Source organism: Macaca fascicularis, chromosome 12, assembly GCF_037993035.2.
Source record: "Macaca fascicularis isolate 582-1 chromosome 12, T2T-MFA8v1.1".
In the NCBI taxonomy this organism is placed as follows: Eukaryota; Metazoa; Chordata; class Mammalia; order Primates; family Cercopithecidae; genus Macaca; species Macaca fascicularis.
The window spans coordinates 99,331,263-99,345,410 of record NC_088386.1 but is presented as its reverse complement, the minus strand read 5'-3'; the positions used below and the strand labels follow the sequence as shown (position 1 = coordinate 99,345,410).

Sequence of the window (14,148 nt, the reverse complement as noted above, 5' to 3'; positions counted from 1 at the left end):
CCCTTTCCCCTTCCTTTTCCCCTTCCCCTCCCATCACCCAGGCTGGAATGCAGTGGTACTATCATAGCTCACTTAAGCCTCCTGGGCTCAAATGATCCTCACACCTCAGCCTCATTTAGGCAGCAGAGAGACACATAGCCATTCCTACCAGGCCCCACTCCTTTCAAGACTTTTTTTGTGCCTTGCTGAGAGGCCAAGATACAGCACAGCTGCCACCCTATGGGGCCAATACCTAAATCCCTAGGAAACACACTTCCCACTGGAGGGTCAAATTCTAAGTATTGATCATTGCTAGAAAAAAGGAAATAATCATTGTGTATAGATCCGAATTCCTAAGTTACAATTCTGGGGTGACCTTAGGGCAGGGGTATTAAAAAAACTGATTCTCAGTGTAGCACAGACATGACTGAGAGACTCCTGTACTGATGGTTCATTAATTCTTTTATTGTTTAGAGTTGATTTCATGAAAGACTGGGTGTCAGGATACCAATAATGTTATGTGAATCATTTATTATAATTATCAGTCTCTCATGGTGAAGTATTTAAAACTAATCTGAGATTTCCTATTAATTCCAAGGTAAGGAAAGTTTTCTAGAAGATACTGGCTGTGTTTATGATGAAACGAGTAAAATAACGTGGTACTGTTCTACACAGCACCTGACCTTGTGTAAAAGATCTAACTAGACATATATATTAATACTGTCAGAATACTGACTCTTTTAATCTTATGTTTTAAAAACTATTTTAAACAGAGTCTCAGTCAAATCACTCCAATCAGTCTGATAGTGGAGTTTCTGACACCCAGCCAGCAGGACACGTCCGTTCGCAGAGCATCGTGAGCTCCATATTCTCTGAAGCCTGGAAACGAGGCACTCAGTTGGAAGAGTCCAGCAAGGTAACAACCTCGTTTTAATTTACATAGAAAATTCCGTGGTTTTCTGTTGGGTTTAAATTGTTAATTCTTTTATGTCTTTATTAGGGATCTTATTTGGCCTTATTTCGGTCTCCTTTATTAATTTTCAGTTTTCCTAATTGTAACGGGTAAAGACGGTTCAGAGAGACCTGTTGATTTGACTTCCCCTTGGAAACGAATATTTACAAATTGGCTGTAATGACTTAAAATCTTAAAAAAAAAAAAAAAAAAAAAAGGCAGTTTAATTATTTTATCAGTGGCTCAGATTTTAAAGAAATAACAGTTTCTTCCTTTCCACCCTTAAGCAGTTTGGATGGCAAAACACCATCTATTGCGAATGCCCTAAATTCTAGAGAAACTGTTTACAGTTGTCTCTCTTCTTTTCTGTCTCTCTCTTTTTTTTTGGACGGAGTCTGGCTCTGTGGCCAGGCTGGAGGGCCTTGGCGCGATCGAAGCTCACTGCAGGCTTCGCCTCTGGGCCTGAAGCGATCCTCCTGCCTCAGCCTCCCGAGTAGCTGGGATTGTAGGCACACGCCACCACGCCCGGCTAATTTTTGTATTTTTAGTAGAGACGGTTTCACCGTGTTGGCCAGGATGGTCTCCATCTCTTGACTTTGTGATCTGCCTGCCTCAGCTTCCCAAAAGTGCTGGGATTACAGGCGTGAGCCACTGTGTCCCGCCCCTTTTTTTTTCTTCTTCTTTTTTCTCTTCGTTCCTTCCCTCCTTTCCTTCCTCCCCTCACTTCCCTCCCTTCCTCCCCTTCCTTCCATTCCTTCTCTCCCTTCTTTCCCTTCCTTTCCTTCCTTCTCCCCCTCCCTTCCTCTCCCTCGCCTTTCCCCAGGCTGGAATGTAGTGGTATTATCAGAGCTCATTTAAGCCTCCTGGGCTCAAATGATCCTCCCACCTCAGCCTCCTTGCTCACCTCAGCCTCCCGAGTAGTTGCCTGAGTAGTTGGGACTACAGGTGCACGCCACCATGCCGGGCTAGTTTTTTATTTTTTTGGTAGAGGCAAGGTCTGGCTATTTTGCCTGGGCTGGTCTCGAACTCCTGGCCTCAAGTGATCCTCCCGCCTCGGCTTTCCAAAGTGCTGGGATTACAGGCATGAGCCACCATATTCAGTCCAGTTATTTCTTTATTGGTTAATTTATTCAGACTCATTCCTTACCTTTTTTTTTTTTTGTTTTTTTTAATGCTTTTGCCACTTCTTTGGGCATTGATAAATTTTTTCAAATTATACTTTATGTGGAAGACTAAATTAAAATCAGTTCCCTTAAAATTTTGGATTCCTGAGCCTTGCATAATAGATTGTTCAGTGAGACTGAAGGATGAGTATAGTTATTGCAAGGCTATAAATTAGAAAAATAGAGAGGTTCTTTAGTTCATTTTAAAGACATCATGGCCTTCTATCAGACATCCTCTGTAGTTGTGTAGGCAGGGATGTGTCCTGGCTGTAGGCACCATTTCAATATGCGAGAGGCCACTCCATCATTGAGGAACCAGTGGCACCCTGGGCTTGACTATTTTATTTTTATTAATAATTGTTTTTATTTATTTAATTTTTTGGTGGGGGGTGCTTTTGGTCTGAGTCACTTATACAGGTACATTCATGAATGAGAATAAATGGACATTTTTCCTTTTATTCCTTCATTTGCATATGTGGTTCACTAACTGGGCTCCCTCAGGGTAGAGAAGGCCTTAGTAGCACCATGTGGGGCTGAAGCCCTTTCCTTCACAAATGAACATTTGAGAATTGGTTCTAACGATCTAAATTCTCAAAACACTGAATTTAACTCCCTTATTAGAGACCCAAACTTTTAAGCAATAATTCTCTCTCCCTTCCCCCATTTAATCAATTTGGATGGAGCTAGTACTCTAAAAATGTACTAGAGAGGTTGGTTTACACAATTCAGATGGCCAAAGAAAAACCCCTTTGCCTTACCAAATTACTAACGGTGAGCTCCGTGTGCATTTTAAGTTATAGAACCTAGTTATGTGTAAGGCCAAGGAAAACAAAATCACAGACCCAAAATGTTCTGTGATTAAGCAGCAAAGTCCACCATTGCACAGAGTTTCAGAAGAGTAGGAACCCTGCTGTCAGCAGTCATGATTTAAGGCTTGATCACTCTGTGTTTCTTCTCCTGTTACCTCAGTCTCAGGTGCCAGATGAGAAGGCCAGCACAGCTAAGGCCTGCGCCCCTGAAGCAGCCAAGACAGGGTCAAGTTAAGGTCAGGGGTTGTTCTCTGGAAACACATTAACCTCGGTGACACCTGTAACCCAATCTCACAGACTAATACTTTCTTTTTGTGTAATTTTAAAAGAAACATGTGAGTGTCCTGCTGGCCATTAGAATTCAGCCCTATAATGAGCCTTCTAGTTCACTAACCCATGCATTCTCGATGTCATTCATAATTGAAAACAAATGGTTTATCTTGGATCCTCCAAGTTGGTTCAAAGAGCCTAAAAGATGTATGTAAAGTTTTTAAAACAAGGGTCCTCCCTTTCCTCTTTTCAAAGTACTACCTGAACCACCATCGTGCATGATTAGCTCCATGAAATAAACTACCAGATGTGATCATTTCAGCTACCCAGATGGGTTGGTTGCTGGCAAATGCTAGCTTCCATTTCTTGATACATTTTCTTTATTCTAGCCTTTCAGAGCTTCCTCTTAATTTCTTCTGGCTTTTTCTGTATGATATTTTTACAGTCTTTTGCTGTAATGTTTACAAAGCATTTCTTTATGTATTTTCCAGTAAAACAAATGTAAAGAATGTCCCCCCTTTACCTGCATTGCTGGACTTCTGTGCATGTTGGATGCAAGTGTCTCACACGAACACGAGTGTGTGTGTCAAGCTTATTCATTCCCGTGTGACTGTGCACGCCTGCTCAACATTCTCATACTCTCCTGTGTCAGCTTACTAGCATCAAAAAGCCATCCTCATTCCACCAGGAAGCCCTCCTAAACCCAGTTATAGCATCTGCTTGATGTGGATGCAGTCATGGACTGAAAGGTGAACTGGAGCCATCACATCTCCCCTTGCAAGTCCAGTGCTCAGAGGACCGCCACACGGGGTTCCATTTAGGGCAGGCTGTGTCAAAGTCAAACAGCCAAGGTCAGAAGTCATGCATCCTGTCACCATTCAAACAGCTTTTGCAACCGGACATTTTTCCTAGATTGTTAGGTGGTCTAGCTATTTTACTGTGGGGTAAAACAAGTTTTCTGTTTCCTTCTTGCCCGCAGAATCAGATTTTAGCCTTCCTGACATTGTCCATCTTTATGATCACCACCAAATTCTGCATCCTCTTCATGCATGTCCCAGACTCCCTGCTTTTTAGTTTTACACAATCAAAGCTTACCTCTGTAACTGTTTTGTTGTGTTTTTCTCTCTCCCACTCCCTTTTTATACTCCTTTTAGGCCAGAATGGAGTCTATGAATCGGCCCTACACTTCACTTGTGCCCCCTTTATCCCCGCAACCTAAGATAGTCACCCCCTACACTGCTTCACAGCCTTCACCACCTCTACCTCCTCCGCCACCCCCACCTCCTCCTCCCCCACCTCCTCCACCACCCCCTCCTCCCCCGCTGCCCAGCCAATCCGCACCTTCTGCAGGCTCAGCAGCCCCAATGTTCGTCAAGTACAGCACAATAACACGGCTACAGAATGCGTCTCAGCATTCAGGGGCCCTGTTTAAACTGCCAACACCCCCAGTGATGCAGCCACAGTCAGTGAAGCCTCAGATCCTGGTACCCCCCAATGGAGTTGTTCCACCACCCCCTCCCCCTCCTCCACCCCCAACCCCAGGCTCTGCCATGGCCCAGCTAAAGCCTGCACCGTGTACCCCATCCCTTCCACAGTTCAGTGCCCCGCCTCCTCCACTGAAGATCCATCAAGTTCAGCATATTACTCAGGTGGCTCCCCCAGCACCCCCCCCACCTCCTCCTATCCCTGCACCCCTCCCTCCTCAAGCCCCCCCAAAACCTCTTGTGACCATACCCCCACCAACCAGCACCAAGACTGTGGCACCTGTTGTGACACAAGCTGCACCACCCACACCTACTCCTCCAGTACCCCCAGCAAAAAAGCAGCCAGCTTTCCCTGTTTCTTACATTCCACCCTCTCCCCCTACCCCTCCTGTTCCAGTACCCCCACCAACATTACCCAAGCAACAGAGCTTCTGTGCAAAACCCCCTCCCTCTCCACTGTCACCGGTGCCCTCAGTCGTGAAGCAGATAGCCAGCCAGTTTCCACCCCCTCCAACTCCCCCCGCCATGGAATCTCAGCCCTTAAAGCCTGTCCCAGCAAATGTAGCTCCACAGTCCCCTCCTGCAGTAAAAGCAAAGCCCAAGTGGCAGCCCAGCTCCATCCCAGTCCCTTCTCCGGACTTCCCCCCTCCCCCTCCTGAAAGCAGCCTGGTGTTTCCTCCTCCACCCCCATCGCCTGTCCCAGCCCCACCACCACCACCACCTCCACCCACAGCTTCTCCTACCCCTGACAAAAGTGGATCTCCAGGCAAAAAGACCAGTAAGACATCCAGCCCTGGGGGAAAGAAACCACCCCCAACCCCCCAGCGCAACTCCAGCATTAAATCCAGCAGCGGTGCAGAGCACCCGGAGCCCAAGAGACCCTCGGTGGACAGTCTAGTCAGCAAGTTTACACCGCCAGCAGAATCAGGGTCTCCCAGCAAGGAGACCCTGCCACCTCCTGCAGCACCCCCCAAGCCTGGAAAACTCAATCTTTCTGGAGTCAACCTTCCTGGAGTTCTCCAGCAAGGGTGTGTGTCAGCAAAAGCCCCTGTTCTGAGTGGGCGTGGAAAGGACTCCATGGTGGAATTTCCTTCCCCTCCATCTGATTCTGATTTTCCACCCCCTCCACCTGAAACAGAGCTTCCTCTGCCCCCCATTGAGATTCCAGCAGTATTCTCGGGAAACGCCTCTCCAAAAGTGGCAGTCGTTAATCCTCAACCACAACCATGGTCTAAAATGTCAGTGAAGAAGGCCCCTCCACCCACACGACCCAAACGGAATGACAGCACCCGCCTCACTCAAGCAGAGATTTCTGAGCAGCCAACAATGGCCACAGTTGTGCCACAAGTGCCCACCTCTCCCAAATCCAGCCTTAGCGTCCAGCCTGGATTCCTGGCTGACCTCAACAGGACACTGCAACGAAAGTCCATCACTCGGCATGGCTCGCTCTCCTCCTCCCGCATGTCCAGAGCAGAACCAACAGCCACCATGGATGATATGGCATTGCCTCCACCACCCCCGGAACTGCTGTCTGATCAACAGAAGGCTGGTTACGGAGGCAGTCATATATCAGGCTATGCAACATTGCGGAGAGGACCCCCTCCTGCTCCCCCAAAGAGAGACCAGAACACCAAGCTCTCCAGAGACTGGTAGCCACCATAGGACTTTATTTTCATGATATCTGTAATCACTTCTACAATCAGCTCACCTGATCATCTGTGAATTCAGGTGTTCAGAGCCTCCTGGTATGATGTTATTCAGGTAGTGTCCAGCTATATGTGTATGCGCGTGTGTACACACAGCTATACGGTGTATGTGTGTATATATGTATACATATATGTATGTGTATGTGTATATATAGAGAGAGCTGAGAGTTATTCTATTTATTCCTTTTCTCTCCTAATCTGAAAATGGGTGTTCTGTATTTTGGGTGGAAGAGGCATAGAAGGGGATGTGTGTTGTCTCTTAAGATTTCTATATCATGTGGATTGGACCAAAAACTTCTAATCACTTACTTAGAAGGTATTTGTAAGTGTCTGTCCATGTGTAGCCTATTCGTGCATGTTGTGTATTATATAACTAAGAAATAGATGTAGAATGTGCTATTTCTGGTTGAGAAAAATCACCAGAATGTGTGGTATATCTATAAGGCTTTTGTGTTTGTTTTTTCCCCAGTTGGCTGAAGTTAGAATTGCTTGACTGACACTTCATTGCTATACATAAAGGGGCACTTTAAATCAGGAAAATCTCTCAGCTTCATAGAACGGGTAACTAGTGCAGGATGGGGAAATGTTCACAGACATCTCTGTATGTGGTTATGCATAAAGTAAATACATGGTGTAACTAACTCAGCCGTTCTAGCTGCAGTACTGCTGCAGTGATCCACATTTGGGATGTGCTGACAGGTAAGCTCTTTGCCTACAATACATGGATAATTAGTGCTGTAATTCTGGAGAGTTCCTTTTTAGTACTGTTTTATGAAGCTTTATCAACTTGGCTTCATGATCCTCACTTTGATTGATTTTAAGAGGATGGACAACACAGTTATCTCTGTAATGTTCTGTCCCAGTATGTCTTTGGGTCACCAGTTACCTTCTTAAAATATGTGCTTTAGGTAGATGTTATTACGTATCTGTAAATTGGTATATGAAATATACACATCCTGTGCCCCAATATGGTGCATCAGTATGAAAAACAAAATCATATTCTAAAATGCAGTTTTTGAGCATTGCTCTATAGAAGGGAAGGGTGATGAGAGAACAAAACTGGCCCCTGTGCAAGTGTCATTAATCCGGTTGTATATGGGTTATAATAGGTAATACAAAAAACTCATTAAGTATGGCACTACCATGGAGAGGGAAGACAATATCATTTATAGCTACTGGGGCCACCAGGACCCTTGCTGACTGCATCCTGGTTGTGATTAGTTCAGGTTACCAGGTGTTCTGATGGAGTGGGACGTCCAAGTCCAGTAACTGACATTACGTATTATGCATGTGCAGTCTGGTATAACATGGAGTCACTGCTCTAATGACACACTATATACTTCTATATGCTTTTTTTTCTGTGAATTTTCCTTGGTTCATGAGAGAAATATGTACTGTCTCATCAACTTATGATAAATTGGACCATTAGGAATGAAACACAATCTTAGAGTGGCTCCCAAACGAGAATAAAAATGGGCCATCCCACCTCTTATAAAGGGAGCACATCTTGTAATCAAAGTCTGTGCCTATTGTTAATGATTACCAATGCAAACTGCAGAAATCAGCTGACATTGTCCCACAAGGAAAAAATGCCAGTAAAGTGGGGGAAGAGACGGTCAATAATTCTAGAATGAGCAAAAGTGCTTAATTAGTACAGTATACTCAAGGTCTCGCATAACCCACACTCCACGAAAACCGCATCATAAACAGAATGAGCGGCACCTCTCCACTGCTGCATCTCTATGGAGCAGTAAGAATATACACCGTTAATTTTTAGGCATTTCAAATTGTTCACCAAGTTGTATGTTTGATGTTTATGAAGTGAGCTTTAACACATCTGCATCGTTAATTTAAGCATGCACAGAAATTTGGGTAATGTTTGAGTAGATTGCCAAGCTCCACTGTGATTCATGAATGAGTTTCTCATAGTCTGCTACCTGAGAAGTTTTATACTTTGAGGGTCACCCATATTTGTGGGTTAGAGTTAATATGAATCCAATTATCAGAGTATTCATCCCTGGGGTTTTGAGTTTTATTGTGGTGATTTTCTTATGAGAAAGTAGGCAACTTCAATTTTCCTTGAGGGGGAAAAAACATAACCCCCCAACTTTTTTTCACCCATGACTTGAGCCCTGAAACAACAGCCTTTGTGTTTTCAGTGCAGGATTTCTTGGAATTTCTTGCTTGTATCAATCCTGATGATAGCCATCCTGAACAGATGCTTCTGGTGTGTCTTCCTGGAAGAGCAGACATCCTTTTGAACACTAATGATGCCAGGAAGAGGGTAAGGCTAGAGGAGGAGACTGTCATTTTAACCCCAATCCAGTGGCTTGTCTCCCAACAGGCCATTTCCCTTGACATTCCTTCACAGACAGAAATGGCTGTTAAAAATGTTTTAACCTCATGTATGAACTGAATTTAAAAAACCAGTAAAGTGATACTTTATACTTCTGATGTTTTACTCCCTAGTGGGTTTTCTTTAATTTGGATTTTTGTCAGGATGTAGCTTTTCCTCAACTGTATTTCTGTAGCTCTTTTTCTCTGGAGTATTCATGGAAAGCATCTACTGCCGGATGACACTAGTACTGTGCCTTCTTTCATTGCCCTCGGCTCTGCAGCTCTCACCCAGCTTGGCTGCTTCAAGTCTGTGCAGTTGACTTGACTGTACTGAAAAGTGAACAGCATGAATTAACTCATCCTGCTGCCGAGGGCAGTGCAAACAGGTGCTTATTACAGGTAGTGACTTGCTTAATTAGGGACACTCTTAATTTCTACTATAGATAATTTCAAAATAGAATCACTCTATGCTTAAAGTTTTGGCACCAATGCTGTAGGACAGCATAATCTATTCTCAGTAAAATAACTTCAGGTTTATTAGATATTCTGTATTGGATTTTACCAGCTTGACTTTTACTGCTCAAATACCTTTTTTTTTTTTTTTTTTTTTTTTTCTTCCCCCACTCCACCTGCTTTAGATGCTATAAATCTCTTGGGAAGAGTCACTGTTCTTAAGGTTTTTACAGATACCCACCTTAGTTGTAAATTGGATAAATTTCTGGGACTTTTTAAATGAAAAAGAATGTGGAATCTTAAGTTACAGAAGACTATTTTTATCAGAAAATTTCAAACGAAGTAGACATGGTGTTTCATAGTCCTGTAAAATCAAGGTGCTCCCACCACCAAAGGCACACCCTGCAAAGGGCTGTGAACTATCTTGGTGAACTCTCTTGGGTCCCCTTCCCATGTATGTTTTCTTGTCACTGAAAACAATGCTGAGTTTCTCAAGAAAATTTAAATTGGGGGGATCATAATAATTCCAACCAAGTGACAACTCTGAGGTCAAGGTTATTAGGAGCTGTACATCTAATTCAAGCTTTATTTGCTGCTATTCTGGGAGAATACAACTACTAATAAACTTGTATCAAGGAAATCCATAAAGTTATAAATTAGCCTGAAAAATATTTCAGGTAATGGTGTGGATTGGCCTGCTATGACTATCAGCCACCGACAGAACTCTGTCACCTTTGTTCCTCAGCTAAAAGTAATTTTGTTATAAACACAGAAGCGATTTTAAACAGATAAAAAACCCATTCCTATTTTTGTACATTACCAAAAGTTTTTCATATACCTACAGAGCTAACTAATTATAACTGATTTAATCCCACTCAAGTTTAGACCAATTAAACCCATATGATCCTGTATGGTTATCGGTGTGATGACTTGATTTTCATAAAATAGGTATAATTGGGTCATACACTTGATGAGAGGGTGACTGTTTCTAGGGGGAAAAAACCCTTTAGATTGCAAGTACCTTTTGGCACTTTGATTTTTTTTAATATACACTTTACATTTGTATAAATTATGCAGGGTACTCCTAACCCTGTAGGAATATATGACCTCTCACAAAGTTGAGATTTGATCCAAAGAGAAATGCAAGTATAAAAGAATTAGATAACTATTATCTCTTAAGGTTTGTTTTTTTTGTTGTTGTTTTGTTTTTTTTGTTTTGGTAGAGACGGGGGTCTCACTGTGTTGCCCAGGCTGGTGTCAAACTCCTGGCCACAAGTGATCTTCCTGCCTCAGCCTCCCAAAGTGCTGGGATTACAGGCATTCCTTTTAAAATTCAAAGAGAACATTTCTACACCTTTATCCCTCAAACAAAACAAGTGCTCAGTTCTTACCGTGCCCTTGCAAGGTCTATATGTAAAAGAAATCTGAAATTTAGCTGTAGAATAAAACTTGCTAAATAAAAAGGAAAAACATACTTGGTAAGTGCCGTAAAATTTCTCCAGTTGGTTTTCTCTTTGCTTGTTGAAATAATAAACCATTTTAAAGAGAAAATACTTGCTGTAAACCCCCAGTGCCTTCACCTCTTTTGGCAGAATATTTTTAAAGAAATCCAGCAAGCAAACTTTGAGGTGCTAATGAAAGTAAAGGAAGGTGGTATTTCTAGTTTTGGCAGAAATGGAAAGTGTCTCACAAGAGACATCACTGCCCACAGGGGGTCTGGCTGCTTTCTACCAAAGACATTTGGAAAAGTGAATTGAGTCAGGGTGATGGTGAACACTATGTATTTTATAGATGGTTAAGTTGGGAAGTGATTGTGTTTATCATGGCGGCTACTAATACCAAGCTCATGATTGCTGACGCCTCAGCATCTTAGGCAGTAAGACTTGTCTGCAGCACTAAAGGGGGGGAAACCCTTATATTTTGCGAACTGTCCATTCATTAAATTTATTGTAACCTAATACCAAAAACAGCCATTTTTCATATTTCCCCACCTCCTACATTTTTTTTTCGCTACTTGTAAATAATCCCTCCTAGAAAATAAGCATTAACTGGAATGTTTCAAATGATTTTGCTTCATTTTACTATCAGCCACTAGTGAACTCTTACAGAGATGTATGTACATTTGAGATAAAATTAGCTTGTGCTAAGTGTTGTAAAAACCTTGTTTACTGTTGAAGGAGAATTGCACATTATATTTAACTGGGATTGCTCCTCCCTCAGTTCTTTAAAAAACAGTCAAGGCTCACACCAACTTCTAGGCTGTGGGAGCTTTGCCATAAGTAGATACAATGTAGAAATATACTTTTTTAAAGCATGAAAAAGACAAGGAACTTCATTATAATGTACCAGGTAGAGGACATTATTATTCAAAGGATTATGCACAGCTCAGTGAAGATGAAGTTAGTTTTTCTTGCAGCTTTGTTACTACTTTCTTCTGCATAAATGTATGCTCATTTCATTATGTGCCTTGCTCCGATTGTGCAAAGCTATATATATATAGATATATATATGAGAGAGATATATTCAGTACTACTGAGGAGGTTTTTGTTCTGCTGGATTAAGTTATTTTCCAAGTTACTCTTGCCAGTTATGTCAGTAAACTATTGTAATGGCTTAGCACACTAGTCGTACAGTCAGTGTAAATGTTTTTCAGTTACATGTTTTCACTATGTCAGCTTATCAAATCCTTAATAAAAAAAATCATAGATTTCATTTAAACATGGGGACTTTGAGTGTTTGTGGATCGGCACCATTAAGAACCTGGTTTTGCATTTTGTATCAGGGTACCCAGAACATAGGCCATACACAGAAGAAATTAAGTGTGGTAAATAAATTAGTTTGATATGTTCAGTTTGTTAACTTTTAAGAGTATTTTATACCAACTAGGGAAATTTGGCCATTAAATACACTGGTGATTAAGTGACAACAGCTTTTAAAGATTTTTTCTTCTTTAAACAAAGAACTAGGTACAAACTAATACAAAAAGGAATGCCTTTTGTTTCAAATCTTTGGAGTCACAATTGTGTGTTGGACTGCCGTGTGAAGGTATGTATAAATGTGTAATGTGTTTGCAATCACTTTATTATGTACCAAACTAGGGCAAAAAACATGGAAGCCTTCCCCTTTCGTTCACCGTCAATCAATCAATCAATCATACGTGGTTGTGGAAACTGCACCTGTACTTACGCCTTCAGAAACAGCAGCGTACACAGGCTGACAGGAAAACAGAACGCATTGCATATGCCCCTTAATTGGCATATGCCCCAAATCCAACCAAATGTGTAATTTCGAAGTAACCCAGAAAGAGCCAAGCAATAGGGTCATTAACAAAAGACTGGATACTATCATCTTTGAGACAAGACTGCTCTAACGCCTACAATCCTATTCACAAATACGAGAAACCCATAAATGTTTTAGCTGGGTATTTCAGTTTTCTACATTATTCTTCACCTTACCTAATGATACCAAAATAATAAAGGTACAGAGGAAATAAGATGGGCTTGAAAAGTGAGAAAAGCTGAAACATTATTTTGGGTATTGTGGAGACAAACTATTGCTACCCTCAGATACATCATTAGAAAATTCTTTTATAATCTAGGCTCTTACAGCAACAAAGCACAGGCTAGCTACTGGTTTGTCTTTTAGATTCACTTCTGACCAGTCTGCAATAATTTTTAGTCAACACCTATCTTCGGTGTTTAAAAAAAAAAAACAAAAAAAACTGTACAGTAACAATTAAATTTGGAGGAAAGTGGTAAGAAAACCCCAGGTTCGAGTGGAGCAAAAACAGGGTTAGAAAGTTCTTAATTAGAACAGCTGTCTTGAGGGAAGAAACTTGAGATCGAATTTAAAGCTGAATATTTTAAATATTTGAAAATTTAAAAAGACTTCAGTAATAAAAAGCAGCTCCCTGGTTTAGAGCAACAGGAAAGTCAGATTATCCCTAACACGTAAACTCAGATACCACCTTAGAAAAAGAGGTTATTTATACAAATAAGTTAACAAGACACCTGAATATACTTTGTGGGATTTTATTTAGGTCAAGTTCTTAGTACACGGCAACAATTCCAAATACAATTAAAAAATTAAAAAGTGATGTCCCTCCGCTCATCTGGAGGTGTTTAATGGCACACAAGGAACATTACTGGCAACAGACTGCTCCCTCAAGTTCCCCTGGATGGTTTTTACTCAACTCATAATACCACCAACTCTCCCTCTGGAAGCTAAAAGTACAACTGGCCAGATCACAAATTGTTTACATTCTGTTTTGTAAGCCATTTTAAGAAATATGGTGCATGGACACAAAATATGATAAAAACTGCTTTTCCATAGAACTCTTAACTTGCAAAAGAGGTTTCATTTTAATGTGAAAATAAGCTTTTTTTGTTGGGTTTTTTTTTTTTGTTGGTTTTTTTTTTTTTTTTTTTTTTTTACAAAAAAACCTTGATATTCAGCAAGGATCATTTATACACAGCTAGGCCCTGTCGTTTTGTAATTTTTTTTTTTAGACTTACGAGATTCTCAATAAAACAGGAACAAAGGTCAGCACAAAGTAAACTTAAAGGTAATGAGCTCGATGCCTCCATTTAATCACTTTTATAAGGCTCTCTCCAATAAGGCTGCTGTGCCGTGCTCCTGCCAGTGTTGAATTAATATGACATTTTTACTGCACACACCTTATGGGAAAAGTGTTTATACGAGTGTAGTTTTAGGAGGGATAAATGAAGAGTATTTCCACGAATTAAGGTTGTGCTTAGTACACGCCTTTACACAACTCTGATGGTATTTACCAAAACATGGCATGTCTTTTCAAGTATATTCCTGAAAACATCAAATAGAACTCTTAACTTTTAAAGAAAAATATAGCACATTTAGTTAAGACAGTTGTGGTACAGTGGAAAACTGAGTACTGAGCACTGAGTGAGAATTCTTAACCAGCTGTTCCTATGAAGAAGAAAACTCACCTCATCAGTCTAATGAGACAACCAGAAATTT

General features: G+C 41.4%; 1 protein-coding gene across 12 annotated transcripts in view; it reads left to right on the top strand.

The window, feature by feature from the left end:
* Positions 1-11,871, top strand: part of RAPH1 (Ras association (RalGDS/AF-6) and pleckstrin homology domains 1) — a 107,539-nt gene extending 95,668 nt beyond the window's left edge. For 9 of the 12 annotated variants that reach the window (XM_005573995.5, XM_045367521.3, XM_045367520.3 and 6 more), the window contains 2 exons: positions 753-895; positions 4,328-11,871. In XM_005573995.5, the coding sequence (XP_005574052.1) occupies positions 753-895; positions 4,328-6,310 (2,126 nt within the window). In that variant the 3' untranslated portion in view covers positions 6,311-11,871. Of the gene's footprint in view, positions 1-752; positions 896-3,063; positions 3,140-3,664; positions 4,277-4,327 lie in introns of those variants that run through there. The other 3 variants (XM_074009821.1, XM_015432593.4, XM_005573997.4) reach the window with 3 other exon arrangements.
* Positions 11,872-14,148: the final 2,277 nt, after the last annotated feature.